The sequence below is a fragment of the Manis javanica genome, chromosome 2, assembly GCF_040802235.1.
Source record: "Manis javanica isolate MJ-LG chromosome 2, MJ_LKY, whole genome shotgun sequence".
NCBI lineage: Eukaryota > Metazoa > Chordata > Mammalia > Pholidota > Manidae > Manis > Manis javanica.
In genome coordinates, this window is record NC_133157.1 from 201277169 (window position 1) to 201292912 (window position 15744).

At 40.7% G+C, this 15744-nt stretch overlaps 1 protein-coding gene across 1 annotated transcript in view; it reads left to right on the forward strand.

Annotated features, from left to right (window-relative positions):
• The window catches only part of COLEC10 (collectin subfamily member 10), a 122423-nt gene that overhangs the window by 69416 nt on the left and 37263 nt on the right, over window positions 1-15744 (forward strand). The window contains exon 5 of the mRNA XM_073230004.1: window positions 3135-3401. Coding sequence (XP_073086105.1) covers window positions 3254-3401 — 148 coding nt within the window. The 5' untranslated portion in view covers window positions 3135-3253. The remainder of the gene's footprint in view (window positions 1-3134; window positions 3402-15744) is intronic.

Here is a 15744-nt window from a genome sequence, read left to right on the forward strand (position 1 = left end):
GCATTCCAGCTAGTCTGCCTGTAATCTCCATCCTGTTTAGTACCCTGACCCTTAAACTCACCCAGCCTCATTATTTTCCCATCAAAACTAGATTTTTCCTTAACCAGAGTTTCTTAGTGACAGTAGTGTTTTTCCAGTCATCCAAATTAAAGGTGAAAAGCTGGAAATGATCTTTAAGATTACATTTCTTGGTAAATCCTAGCTAAAAGTAGTGCAGTCCTCTCTGGTCTATGAATGTATTCTTTGAATATCCACCTATTTATAAGCTCCCCATATTTGTCAGTGAGGAAGAAAGGAAACTATAATTTCCAAGTCAGATGAGAAAAAGTCAACTCTGAGGATCACATAGTCTTCATGAAAATTCCCAACAATAGAACATTGATGGATTAAATAATGTTTTACACAAAAAATATGTGATGTGCAATCTGCAGCACTGGTGTAATCATCTATTCATTAATATATACATATATTTATAAGCATTGTTGAGTTTTTAAAAAAGAGGTTGGAAAGAACGGGAATAGGATATCCCAAGGAAGAATATTAAGGACTATTATTTGCTTCAAACTGTCACCAGTGGATTTCTGTATATAAATGTGATGAATGTGTTCTCACTGCGTGCCAGGGAATGCTTTAAAAAAAAATGCAAGAAGTGAAATAGAATATTCTAAACAACTTAAAGAACACCTATTTTCAAAGAGTCATAGAATTCAGAAAGTACAAAGATAAATATCAAGTCTAAACTCATTTTTATGCCTTTTGGCAATTGAAGTTGATTGATTTGTTCTAAGTCATATATCTGGTTATGACAGATGTGAAATTTGAGACTTCTAACACCATTCTATTAGCTCCTGCTATTTTCCTATCACTGTTAACATGACAAATGCATCCACTTTGGAGGTTTAAAGCCTGTGTGAAACTTAATGCATCCTCAAAGCTTGAGAATATTCAACTTTATGGAAACCAAATAGTGTTTTAAAACAGGAATTTTTGGAAATAATTTGTATCCAAATTTATTTCTGTCTCTTTTTCAATGGGTGACTATTAGTCAGGGTTCTCCAGGGAAACAGAACCAACAGGATATATCTACCTCTGTATCTGTATTTTTATATACCTACATATCTGTATCTGTATCTATAGTGAGAAAGATTTATTATAAGGAATTAGCTCACATGATTACGGAGGCCGAGAAGTCCCAGAGCCGGCCACCTGAAAGCTGGAGCCCCGAGCAAAGCTGGTGACATGGTTTCAGTCCCAGCCCAAAGGCCTAAGGATCAGAGGACCAACGATGTAAGCACAAGCCCGCGCCAGGAAAGACGGTGCCGTAAGCTCAGTCCAAGTGCAAAGGAGGGCCGCAGCGCTGACGCCGCCAGCCAGGCAGAGGGAATTCTTCCTTCCTCTGTCTTTCCGTTCTACTCAGGCCCTCAACAGATTATATGTGGCTCTCCCACACTGAGGAGGACACTGCTCTACGCAGTCTGCAGATACAAACGCCAATCCCACCCGGAAGCACTCTCCCAGACATACCCAGGAATAATGATGAGTCAAGTATCCGGGCACGCTATGACCCAATCAAGTTAACACACAAAATTAATCATCACAGTGACCTTCAGCAAATGACGTTAACTTTTCTGAGCCTCAGGTACTTTGTCTGCAAAATGGGAGAATTACTATCTATTGTATAAGGCTATTTTGAAGTTTATATGTGATGAATTTAAGAGATGAACATGATCCTTACCCATAATAACTAATCAATCTGGGCCAGTTCCTTTCCCTCCATCTCCCTGTGCTGCCTGTGAAAAGATCGGTTAAGGCATACTATAAGCCTGTTATTATGGGTGGAAGTGTGTCTCCCCAGACAAAAAGAAAATTACCAGAAGCTAGGAAGCAGCACTGGAATAGGTCATTTCCTAGTATCCTTAGAAGCAACACGGCCCTGCCAACACCTTGATCTCAGACTTCTAGTCTCCAGACTGTGAGACAACACACTTTTGTTCTTTACGCCACTTGGTTTGTGGTACTTTGTCACAGCAGCCTGAGGAAATCAATACACCTGAATTTCTTAGATGGCCCATTACTTGCAATGACATCTCTTAGAGATGATTCTTTGTCAGTCCACATCAGGTTTTGCAATGTCCTTCGTTTCTAATTTTTAAGGAGAATAGGTCCAGAACTCCTTCTGGCCCAACTCTTAGCTAACATGCATCTTCAAGAATGGAGACTGTAAGAGGTATCCCTGCTGTATGTGATTCTGTCTACAGTTTTTCAGCATCTTACTAAGCTTAGGCTATTTATACAGATCATGAGTTGATGGAATAGACAGGTGAATGGATGGATGGATGGACAGATGGATAGAGAGAGAGATGTAGAAAGAGAGCAATCTCAATTTCTATCTCTGTATATGTGTCTATATGTCTATATATCTCAATATTCTGTACCTACACCTACCCTGCTTTTTAAGAAACAACCTTTTTCCCATTTTATCAAAAACTTGCTATAAACATCAAATGATCGTGTCCTGCTCTCTCATACATTTATATTTACTATGATTTGCCAACCATTCCCATATTGTCAGGCAATTGATGTCCCTTCCTCTTTTTGCCACATCTTTTGAAATAAAGTTTTGTCCACAATTCAGACTATTTCCTTAGATAGTGTACTTGAAGGGCTATTAGTAGGCCAAAGGCTATAAACATTTTCAGGAATCCTGAAACTTATTGCCAAATTGATTTGCATAAAAGGTGGCATTCTTTCCTTTGGGGTTTAATCCCAAGACAATTCTTCACAGTGTTCATCTGCCAGAAACAGGTGATGAATATGTAAAAGCTCAAAGCCAGGTATAGTGCTTATATGACATGTAGGTAATTCAAGAAATTCCTAGCTCTATCTTTCTTGAACCCAGGATTTAAATGCAATATAGGTTTTTAAACAGTCAGTTTATGTACTGAGCAGAATGCATCTCTACCCTCTCTGTTCTCTGGGATGTTTCTACTGACTTGCACAGCTGAGTATTTAGTTCAGAGATAACTTTCAATAAACTCTTGTCTCTTGAAAATAAACAGTCTGGACAATGTATGGTCCATTTGGAATATGAGAAAATAAATAACCTAAGATGTGCTTCCCTCTTGCCTTTGCAGCCCTTTTTGGAATGTGTGCTCCAGATCCTTCACTTTCTTCCCCACAGCAGAAGGTTTTATTAAAAATAAAGCTGCTTTTTTGACACTTCTGGGCAACCGTTTTCTGAAGAACCACAGCAATGCCTGGCTTTGGAGCCCCACTTCGAAGGAATCAGTTCATCTTCCTGGTGCTCTTTCTTTTGCAAATTCAGAGTCTGGGTCTGGACATCGATAGTCGTCCTACCACTGAAGTCTGTGCCACACACACAATTGCACCAGGACCCAAAGGTGAGGAAAGGAAAACAAAACGTTTATATATAACAAGTAAGCTGTCTTCCCCCATCTCTCAACCCCACAGTAGCTCTCAGTAACTTTCTCTTTTCCCTAGCATCCTGCCACTTCTCTTCTATTTTGGAAAACCAATGGCCTATTACTGATTTAAAAATCTCCCTTGATGTTAGGTAAGAGAAGGTTGGGAGGGGGTGGAAGCTGGGGGGCAGAGATGGAACTCATGCAGGGGAGAGGGGTTTCCCTCTTCCATGATGCTCCAGGGGAGCATACACAAGCCAGACATTGATCTTCAGGAATCCATTCTGTAACACCATCTCTATGCTTGGGCTGTTTGTATTCCAAGGCCTTTCTCATACTGATTCTGGTAAAGCTACTAGGCAAAAGTTCAGTGAAGTAAAAAATCTTTTGTATACTTCATAAATGAATGGACTCCAGGGTCCCAGTGCAGAGGAAAATTTTTGTCAAGGATTGGGAGTAGTATATAAATGAACATTTCTTTATTTGGATGCAGAGTCTTTGGGACCAAGTGTCTTCAGCTAAAGGATGATAGAATATTGCAAAATCTTTTCAAGTAAAGTGAAGGTCTAAATGTGCTTCGAGCAACTGGTTGACAAAAAGTGCTGCTGTTTTGCTGTTGCGGCTCTGACCCTTTTGTTCTGAAAGTGGTCACTGCAGTGCAAATTGGTGCTCGCTCTTTAGTAATTCATGCTATGTTTCTCCAGGCTACAGATGGAAGAATTGCCACTGCTTAAAAATTTTAAGTAGCAAAAAAGGGACTTTAAAATAAACCCCCCAAAATACATCGCCCTATGCCTGTCAGTTATTTAAATGTGTATTGCTTAAAGTGCATTTTTCTTAATCAGTGAATTAATTTCCTCCCAAGATTGCAATCCAAGTTTTAACCTTTGATACCATAAAATAAATGCAGGGAGAACAATGAGACCTTAGGGCTTCCAAATAATTTCGTGGGTGAATAAATGAATAATGTGAGGGCAAATGCTCAGAAAAGAAAGTTTCACTTAGAAATAGAAGTATTTACTTAAAACTATTACTGCACTTTCCACAGAGTTTAGGAAACTTTGTATTATTCCTGGCATGCCATAGAGAATACTGAAAATTAAAGTTTTCCTTCTTTGTATAAATGGGAGACTCCATTTGAGAAAAGCACTGCTAAATAATTTTCCTGGCAGAGAAACTGCAAATTTCAAGCTGAGGAAAAATAGACCAAGTGTCGTTCAATTAATGTCCAAAATATAATGCATTGCAATTCAACAATTCTATTCATTCCAGTTCAGTCAACATATATTTAGGACCTATTAAGTGCCAAACACTATTTTAGGTACAGAAGGTGCACTAAATGATATATATCAGTGTCATGAGCAATGGAGAGATAAATCATTTAGGAGGAAAAGCAGATGTCAGTTAATGTTTGTTGGGTACCAGCAGAGTATCTACCATGGGTCTCCCTCCCCTCATTTCTTTACTTACCACAAAACTTCTCCCTTCCAGGACTGGGGAGGATGGGGGGAAAGGGAGGGATAAGGGCAGGGGTGTGGAGAAAGGGGGCATTACGATTAGTATGTATAATGTGGGGGATGGGGGCACGGGGAGGGCTGTGCAACACAGAGAAGACACATAGTGATTCTATAGCATCTTATTACACTGATGGACAGTGACTGTAATGGGGTTTGTGGGGGGGACTTGGTGAAGGGGGAAGCCTAGTAAACATAATGTTCTTCATGTAATTGTAGATTAATGATACCAAAATAAAAAATAAAAAATAATAATAAAATTTAAAAAAAACTTCTCCCTCCCATTACAAACCCTATTAAGATTTCAAGATGGCAACCTCTTTAACTCTCTTTCTGAGCCTGTATAGAAATTATGGGATGATTACAAGCCAGAAATGTGACCGAATAAAGTGGACACTCCTGGGGAAGAGAGACTTGGGAAGGGGCCCACTAGAACCCTGAGTTCCAGAAGTAAGCCTCTTATGGACCTGGTAGGATTTCTTCTACCCCCAGAGCCCCGTTTGCATCAGATGGATTCTGTATTCCCTTCTTAGTAAAAGTTATATAATTGCAGAATGTACTGGATGCCTCCTAAGTCCCATCTTCTTAGATGCTAAAGGTTTCAAACTAAGGAAGAATTTGTCCTAGAACACATTTTCCATTTGGAACTGAGCAGCAGATTGCAAACTCTTGAGGTCAGGGACCAGCTGACTTGGTTTTCTCTTGGCACATTGCCTAAGGTGGGCAGATGGAGCAACATGCACGTATTCATCACTGCCCTGCTTCTACTCAGGGGTCTGTGCTAGAGACTGTGGACATAATAAAAAACAGAACTGTTTGACTTCTTTCAAGATTTAAACTGCCACCTACCCTACTTCATTCCTTCAAGGACATGGTGACACCCTCTCCCCACCCCTGAACAAGCAGATTTGTACATTCATCTCTACAGAAATGAAAGAGAAAAGCTCGATGGCTAGGTAAACATTTTAAAGAGCTGCATTATTGCTTCTATTTAATTTATGTTTCTTAAGTGCAAGCTGATATCTATTTTTCTCTAGGGGTAATTATCTCAATACTGTATTTACTGTGCTCAGAAATTTCTAGACACTCTGAGAAACAGAGACACAGAGGATAAAAGGAGTTTTTCCTAAATTTGGGAGACTGGGAGTGAAATAAATTATTTAGAGTTGCAGGTGGAAAACCAGTAATGCTAACCTGTCATATAATATGTTGTCCATTATAGGTACACTATTTTTTTACTGCATTATTTCCCAAGCACAACTTAGAGGAAAGAAAAACACTGGATTCAGTCTGTTTGATCTTTGGTATTTAACATAATAAAATATATCTATTTGTGCTTTAGTTTATTTATTTGAAAAATGAGCTTCATTGTAGACCTGTTTGAAGAGTAATATAATTAATGTAAACTTTAAGCTAGATAACATCATAAATCATAGATTCCTAACAAATTCTATTTATCTTTCCTTCCTCTCTCTACTTATCTTACCATTGTTCCAGTTATCAAAAATTCTTCTTTGGAAGCCATCTTTCATATAAAAACCCATACTTTTTATGCCTCAAATTTATTATTTTATGCTATTTAGAAAAAAAATGGTTTTCCCCCCACCTTGGTGGTTACTTTAAACAATTTATGTGAAATTCTGACCTCTAGTGGTTTTCTTTGAAAACAGCAATGGCAAGACATTTTAACAAGATGTTTAAAAGAATGGTTAGAACCAGTAAGAAATATGTAGGTGACATTTTGCAGTTTTCAAGAAACTTTCAAATACTCTCTATTGCTTAGTTTTCACAGCTGCCCTATGTGACAGAAATTAATTTTTTTTATTTTAGTATCATTAATCTACAATTACATGAAAGACATTATGTTTACTAGGCTCCCCCTTCACCAATTCCTCCCCACATACCTGTTCACAGTCACTGTCCATCAACGTAGTAAGATGCTCTAAAATCACTACTTGTCTTCTCTGTGTTGCACAGCCCTCCCCGTGCCCCCCCCACACACTATACATGTTAATTGTAATGCCCCTTTCTTTTTTCCCAGCAGGGGAAAAGCTATATTTCTGGTTGCGAGGTCTGCCAGGTGGTTGCCTTGAGTCATAGGCCCGGGAAGGCCTGAATGTGCTCTGATATGAGTTATATACAAAGGAGATTGTCTATGAAGTAGTGCTGATTGTATCTGTTTGAACAAAGTGGCTACTGGGCTGGACGCTTTGATTAGCCCGGCCACTTCTAGAGATTTGACTGCATTAACTACATAACAGGAGTCAGACACAATATTTAAAGGTTCAGGAAAGATTTGTAGGACCTCTAAGACTATGCGACATTCCACTATTTGTGGAGTGTCAGGCGTGTACCCTTTTGTCACAACTTTGCCATCATGGACGTAGGCACCTGTGCCTGTCTTAGACCCGTCCGTGTAAACTGTTTTTCCATGAGGCAGCGGGGTTAGGCTAGTGACCCAAGGAAATACTAGGAGATGATTTTTGGCGAAGTTAATGAGGGATGTTTAGGGAAATGATTATCAAAGGTTCCTGAGAAACTGTAAGCAAGTATGGCCCAATCATCGTTCATAGCACATAATACTTGTATCTGTTCTACGCTGTAAGGGGTTATAATTTTAGCTGGAGCCTCTCCGAAATGTGTCATGGAGGTTTTTACTCCTCTCAAAGCAAGTTTGGCCACGGCTGCCGGATAGTACTCTATTGTCCTAGCCTGAGAGGCTTGGGGATGAATCCAGATCAGTGGGCCGTGCTGCCATAAGACTGCTGTTGGCAGCTCTGGGGTGGGAAGGACACACAACTCAAAGGGTTCATTCAATTGAACCCTATTTAGCTGTGCTGTCATCAAAGCCTGTTCCACTTTGCGAATGGCTTGTAATGCCTCAGGTGTGAGGGAGGCGCGGTGACGTTAGTTGTGGGTCTCCTTCTAGGATTTTAAAACAGTGGTGTCAACTCAGTGGTGGGTATCTTTAAGTATGGGCGCAACCAATTAATATCCCCTAGGAGTTTTTGGAAGTCATTCAAATTTCGCAATTGATTTGCAGCTTTTGGGGGCAAATTACAGTAAATGGTTGCTCCTAGGAATTTGCTAACACTAGATTTTTGGACCTTCTCGCTTGCTATATTCAGTCTCCTCTAGGGATCTAGTGAGATCTATATATGCTTCTTCTATTTCCGCTGGTTGTGGGGAGCAAAGAAGGATGCCCATGTAATGGATGATCTTTAGCGTGGGATAGGTCTTACGAATTGGGTCTAGCGCTCGCTGAACGTACAGTTGACATATGGTGGGGGACTATTTGCCATTCCTTGGAGGGAGGACCTTCCACTGAAATCTGGCGTCAGGTTGTTCATGGTTAATAGCTGGCAGAGTGAAAGCAAATCTTTCTCTGTCCTTGGAGCTTAGAGGTATAGAAAAGAAACAATCTTTAATACTATTATGAGCACTTTCCATTCTTTGGGGTAAGGCAGAGGAGAGGAGTGGCACGTTGTACGGGTCCAACCATTCTCATTTGAGCATTTACTGCTCTCAGATCATGAAGCAACCTCCATGATCCTGACTTTTTCCTGATTACAAAGTACATGGGGACACAGAGGGTTCTGTGTCCCACTTGTGAGCTGCTCTTGCACTAAGCAATGAGCTGCTTCTAATTTTTCAGAGGATAGGGGCCATGAGGAACCCATACGGCCTCCTCTGTGAGCCAAGGTATGGGCATGGTCAATGGCCCCCTATGCCGTGACGGTCATTCTTTACTTTGGGCAGGATGGGCTCTATGCGTCCCTGTTGGTGTTTCCCCAGCCCCTTGCCAGGGATGTATCCCATGTCCATCTTGCCTTCTGGAGTATTCATTAATGAGTTTTGCATGACATCCCCTCCCCCATAAATTGACTGGTAGAGGGAGTACATAAGGGGTGAGTACCCTCTTGTCCTTCAGGGGCTCGCCATTTCAATGGTTTGGCACTAATTGAAGGGCTTGACTCATATCCTAAACCTCTTGGAGGGCCACCAGGTTGCAGAGATAATACTTTTATCTGCTCCAGTGTCTAGGATTCCCTCAAAGCTACTTTCCCTCTATTTGAAGAGTTAATTTTGGTCTGTCTGCTAAATCCTATGAAGGCTGAATCCCAGTCAGAGGAGCCGAAGCCCCTTTCTCCCCTCTCCGTGTTGGTAGCAGGATAATTGGCGTGGAGACTAGGTAAAAACTAAGAGCTGGGCTATGCGGTCTCCCGGAGATATAGGGTAGATTCCTCTAGGGGGCCGAACACATGATTTTTACCTGTTCCTTCATAATCTTGATCTATGACTCCGGGATGAACTACCACAATGCAGGCAGAAGAGCGCCCTAGGAGTAACAATGGTATTTGGTGGTAGGGGGGCCTTTAAACTGAAGGGATAGGCTGAACTCCCATCTGTGGAGTCAACACTATTCTGGTGGTGGCACGGATGTCCAATCCCGCGGAACCTGAAGTGGCTCTCCTTGGGGGGCCTGGTTGTTCCCGAATGACACATATATTTGCGGGCCCTGGTGACGGGGGCCATTTTGCAGTTTTCAAGAAACTTTCAAATACTCTCTATTGCTTAGTTTTCACAGCTGCCCTATGTGACAGAAATTAATTTTTTTTATTTTAGTATCATTAATCTACAATTACATGAAAGACATTATGTTTACTAGGCTCCCCCTTCACCAATTCCTCCCCACATACCTGTTCACAGTCACTGTCCATCAACGTAGTAAGATGCTCTAAAATCACTACTTGTCTTCTCTGTGTTGCACAGCCCTCCCCGTGCCCCCCACACACACTATACATGTTAATTGTAATGCCCCTTTCTTTTTTCCCGCCTTTATCCCTCCCTTCTCACCCATCCTCCCCAGTCCCTTTCCCTTTGGTAACTGCTAGTCCATTCTAGGGTTCTGTGCTTCTGCTGCTGTTTTATTCCTTCAGTTTTATTTTGTTCTTATACTTCACATATGAGTGAAATCGTTTGGTACTTGTCTTTCTCCGCCTGGCTTATTTCACTGAGCATAATACCCTCTAGCTCCATCCATGTTGTTGAGAATGGTAGGATCTGTTTTTTCTTATAGCTGAATAATGTTCCTTTGTGTATATGTACGACATCTTCTTTATCCATTCATCTACGGATGGACATGTAGGTTGCTTCCATATCTTGGCTATTGTAAATAGTGCAGTGATAAACATAGTGGTGCATCTGTCCTTTTCAAACTGGAGTGCTGCATTCTTGGGGTAAATTCCAAGAAGTGGAATTCCTAGGTCAAATGATATTTCTATTTTGAGCATTTTGAGGAACCTCCATACTGCTTTCCACAATGGTAGAACTAATTTACATTCCTACCAGCAGTGTAGGAGGGTTCCCCTTTCTCCACAACCTCGCCAACATTTGTTGTTGTTTGTCTTTTGGATGGTAGCCATCCTTACTGGTGTGAGATGATGTCTCATTGTGGTTTTAATTTGCATTTCTCTGATGACAAGCAATGTGGAGCATCTTTTCATGTGTCTGTTGGCCATCTGAATTTCTTCTTTAGAGAACTGTCTATTCACCTCCTCTGCCCATTTTTTAATTGGATTATTTGCTTTTTGTTTGTTAAAGTGTGTGAGCTCTTTATATATTTTGGATGTCAACCCTTTATTGGATCTGTCATTTATGAATATATTCTCCCATACTGTAGGATACTTTTTTGTTCTATTGATGGTGTCCTTTGATGTACAGAAGCTTTTCAGCTTGATAGAGTTCCATTTGTTCATTTTTGCTTTTGTTTCCCTTGCCCAGGGAGATGTTCAAGAAGAGGTCGCTCATGTTTATGTCTAAGAGATTTTTGCCTTATGTTTTTTTCTAAGAGTTTTATAGTTTCATGACTTACATTCAAGTTTTTGATCCATTTCAAATTTACTTTTGTGTATGGGGTTAGACAGTGATCCAGTTTCATTCTCTTACATGTAGCTGTCCAGTTTTGCCAGCACCATCTGTTGAAGAGACTGTATTTCCCCATTGTAGGTCCATGGCCCCTTTATCGAATATTAGTTGACCATATATGTTTGGGTTAATGTTTGGAGTCTCTATACTGTTCCACTGGTCTGTGGCTCTGTTCTTGTGCCAGTACCAAATTGTCTTGATTACTATGGCTTTGTAGTAGAGTTTGAAGTTAGGGAGTGAAATCCCCCCCCCCACTTTATTCTTCCTTCTCAGGATTGCTTTAGCTATTCGGGGTCTTTGGTGTTTCCATATGAATTTTTGAACTATTTGTTCCAGTTCATTGAAGAATGCTGTTGGTAGTTTGATAGGGATTGCATCAAATCTGTATATTGCTTTGGGCAGGATGACCATTTTGACGATATTAATTCTTCCTAGCCTAGAGCATGGAATGAGTTTCCATTTGTTAGTGTCCTTTTAATTTCTCTTAAGAGTGTCTTATAGTTTTCAGGGTATAGGTCTTTCACTTCCTTGGTTAGGTTTATTCCTAGGTATTTTATTCTTTTTGATGCAATTGTGAATGGAATTGTCTTCCTGATTTCTCTTTCTATTAGTTTATTGTTAGTGTATAGGAAAGCCACAGATTTCTGTGTGTTAATTTTGTATCCTGCAACTTTGCTGTATTCCGATATCAGTTCTAGTAGTTTTGGAGTGAAGTCTTTAGGGTTTTTTATGTACAATATCATGTCATCTGCCAATAGTGACAGTTTAACTTCTTCTTTACCAATCTGGATTCCTTGTATTTCTTTGTTTTGTCTAATTGCCGTGGCTAGGACCTCCAGTACTATGTTGAATAACAGTGGGAAGAGTGGGCATCCCTGTCTTGTTGCCGATCGCAGAGGAAAAGGTTTCAGCTTTTCGCTGTTCAGTATGATGTTGGCTGTGGGTTTATCATATATGGCCTTTATTATGTTGAGGTACTTGCCCTCTATACCCATGTTGTTGGGAGTTTTTATCATGAATGGATGTTGAATTTTGTCGAATGTTTTTTCAGCATCTATGGAGATGATCATGTGGTTTTTGTCTTTCTTTTTGTTGATGTGGTGGATGATGTTGATGGATTTTTGAATGTTGTACCATCCTTGCATCCCTGGGATGAATCCCCCTTGGTCATGGTGTATGATCCTTTTGATGTATTTTTGAATTCTGTTTGCTAATATTTTGTTGAGTATTTTTGCATCTACGTTCATCAGGGATATTGGTCTGTAGTTTTCTTTTTTGGTGGTGTCTTTGCCTGGTTTTGGTATTAGGGTGATGTTGGCTTCATAGAATGAGTTTGGGAGTATTCCTTCCTCTTCTATTTTTTGGAAAACTTTAAGGAGAATGGGTCTTATGTCTTCTCTGTATGTCTGATAAAATTCTGAGGTAAATCCATCTGGCCTGGGGGTTTTGTTCTTGGGTAGTTTTTTGATTACCGCTTCAATTTCATTGCTGGTAATTGGTCTGTTTAGATTTTCTGTTTCTTTCTGGGTCAGTCTTGGAAGGTTGTATTTTTCTAGGAAGTTGTCCATTTCTCCTAGTTTTTCCCAGCTTGTTAGCATATAGGTTTTCATAGTACTCTCTAATAATTCTTTGTATTTCTGTGGGGTCCGTCGTGATTTTTCCTTTCTCGTTTCTGATTGTTGATTTGTGTTGACTCTCTTTTCCTCTTAATAAGTCTGGCTAGAGGCTTATCTATTTTGTTTATTTTCTCGAAGAACCAGCTCTTGGTTTCAATAATTTTTGCTATTGTTTTATTCTTCTCAATTTTATTTATTTCTTCTCTGATCTTTTTATTATGTTCCTCCTTCTGCTGACCTTAGGCTTCATTTGTTCTTCTTTTTCCAATTTCAATAATTGTGACATTAGACCATTCATTTGGGATTGTTCTTCCTTCTTCAAATATGCCTGGATTGCTATATACTTGCCTTTTAAGACTGCTTCTGCTGTATCCCTTGTGTTGTTGTCGTCGTTTGTTTCCATATATTGCTGGATCTCCATTTTAGTTTGGTCATTGATCCATTGATTATTTAGAAACATGTTGTTAAGCCTCCATGTGTTTGTGAGCCTTTTTGCTTTGTTTGTACAATTTATTTCTAGTTTTATGCCTTTGTGGTCTGAAAAGTTGGTTGGTAGGATTTCAATCTTTTGGAATTTACTGAGGCTCTTTTTGTGGCCTACCATGTGGTCTATTCTGGAGAATGTTCCATGTGCACTTGAAAAGAATGTGTATCCTATTGCTTTTGGATGTAGAGTTCTGTAGATGTCTATTAGATCCATCTGTTCTAGTGTGTTGTTCAGTGCCTCTGTGTCCTTACTTATTTTCTGTCCGGTGGATCTGTCCTTTGGAGTGAGTGGTGTGTTGAAGTCTCCCAAAATGAATGCATTGCATTCTATTTCCCCCATTAATTCTGTTAGTATTTGTTTCACATGTGTTGGTGCTCCTGTATTGGGTGCATATATATTTATAATAGTTATATCCTCTTGTTGGACTGAGCCCTTTATCATTGTGTAATGTCCTTCTTTATCTTTTGTTGTTTTCTTTACTTTGAAGTCTATTTTGTCTGATACTAGTATTGCAACACCTCCTTTTTTCTCTCTGTTGTTTGCACGAAATATCTTTTTCCATCCCTTGACTTTAAGTCTGTGCATGTCTTTGGGTTTGAGGTGAGTCTCTTGTAAGCAGCATATGGATGGCTCTTGCTTTTTTAGCCATTCTATTACTCCGTGTCTTTTGATTGGTGACTTTAGTCCATTTACATTTAGGGTGATTATTGAAAGGTATGTACTTGTTGCCATTGCAGGCTTTAAGTTTGTGGTTACCAAAGGTTCAAGGTTAGCTTCTTTACTATCTTACTGTCTAACTTAACTTGCTTACTGAGCTATTATAAACACGGTCTGATGATTCTTTATTTCTCTCCCTTCTCATTCCTCCTCCTCCCTTCTTCATATGTTGGGTGTTTTGTTCTGTGCTCTTTTTAGGAGTGCTCCCATCTAGAACAGTCCCTGTAAGATGCCCTGTAGAGGTGGTTTGTGGGAGGCAAATTCCCTCACATTTGCTTGTCTGGGAATTGTTTAATCCCTCTTTCATATTTAAAGGATAATCGTGCTGGATACACTATTCTTGGTTCAAGGCCCTTCTGTTTCATTGCATTAAGTATATCATGCCATTCTCTTCTGGCCTGTAGGGTTTCTGTTGAGAAGTCTGATGATTGCCTGATGGGTTTTCCTTTGTAGGTGACCTTTTTTTCTCTCTGGCTGCCTTTAATACTTTGTCCTTGTCTTTGATCTTTGCCATTTTAATTATTATGTATCTTGGTGTTGCCCTCCTTGGATCCCTTGTCATGGGAGTTCTGTGTATCTCTGTGGTCTGAGAGGCCATTTCTTCCCCTCGTTTGGGGAAGTTTTCAGCAATTATTTCTTCAAAGACACTTTCTATCCCTTTTTCTCTCTCTTCCTCTTCTGGTACCCCTATAATGTGGATATTGTTCCGTTTTGATTGGTCACACAGTTCTCTTAAAATTCTTTCATTCCTAGAGATCCTTTTATCTCTCTCTGCATCAGCTTCTCTGTGTTCCTGTTCTCTGTTTTCTATCCATTAATCATCTCTTGCATCTCGTCCATTCTGTTTTGAAGTCCTTCCAGATCTTGTTTTATTTCTGTATTTTCCCTCCTTAGTTCTTGCATATTTCTCTGCAAGTCCATCAGCATGGTTATGACTTTTGTTTTGAATTCTTTTTCAGGAAGATTGGTTAAATCTTTCTCCACAGGTTCCTTCTCAGGGGAAGATGTAGAAGATGTCGAAGCTGTCTGGGTTAGTCTTATCTGGATCAAATTTTTTTGCCTTTTCATGTTGATAGGTGCAATGGTGTGCTATAGACTCATCTGTCAGCTGGGAGAGTCAAGACTCTTTCCACTTGGCTCCTGGCCTTTCTTTACTGGGACAACTGCGACCCCTAGTGGCTTGTGTTGGGCAATTGCGTGTAGATTGGGTCTCTGTATCTTGCCCAGCTGGTATAGAGGAAGCTCCCTTGCTGTGGGCGTGGCCAGCCTCCAGCTGCTGCTCTGCTATGGCAGGCCCCAGAGGGGTAATGGATGGGGGGCTGTTTGGCTGTTTACCTCCGTGAGGGGTCTCAGAGCTGTTGCCCAGGGGGTTAGTACACCCGGAGTTCCCTGGAATTTCCAGCTGCTGGACTGTGACCCAGGATGCCTCCGTCCAGCTGTGGGGTCCCTGTCCCTTTAAGACTTTCAAAAAGCGCTCGCTTTTCTTTGTCACAGGGGTGCCGGCTTCAGGACCTGCTCACAGGTCTTACTGTCCTGCTTCCCTAATTTCCAGCACCCCATGCATGCACTGTGTCTGCGCTCTTGTGCAGATAGCTGGGGCTGGGTGTTCAGCAGTCCTGGGCTCCCTCTCCTTCCACGCTCTGACTCCTCTCCTCCCACCGGTAGCTGGGGTGAGGGGCCTCGGGTCCCCCCGGGCCGTCGCTTGTATCTTACCCCTTTCACCAGGTGCTGGGTTCTCGCGGATATGGATGTAGTCTGGCTGTTGTCCTGTGTCTTCTGGTCTGTCTTTTAGGGATAGTTGTATTTGTTGTATTTTCAAAAATATATATGTTTTTGGGAGGAGATTCCCACTGTCCTACTCACGCCGCCATCTTGGCTCCACCCCTGACAGAAATTAATTTAAACTTAAAGAAACAATCTGAATGAGGCCAAATGGCAAGGCCAAGGTCTTTCTCGTAGATACAGGGCAGTCATGCAATCTGAACTTTACCCCTGGCCTTTTGGCTCAAGGTCCAGTGCCCGTCCAAGACATCTATTGATACCTATTAGTTCACGTTGCA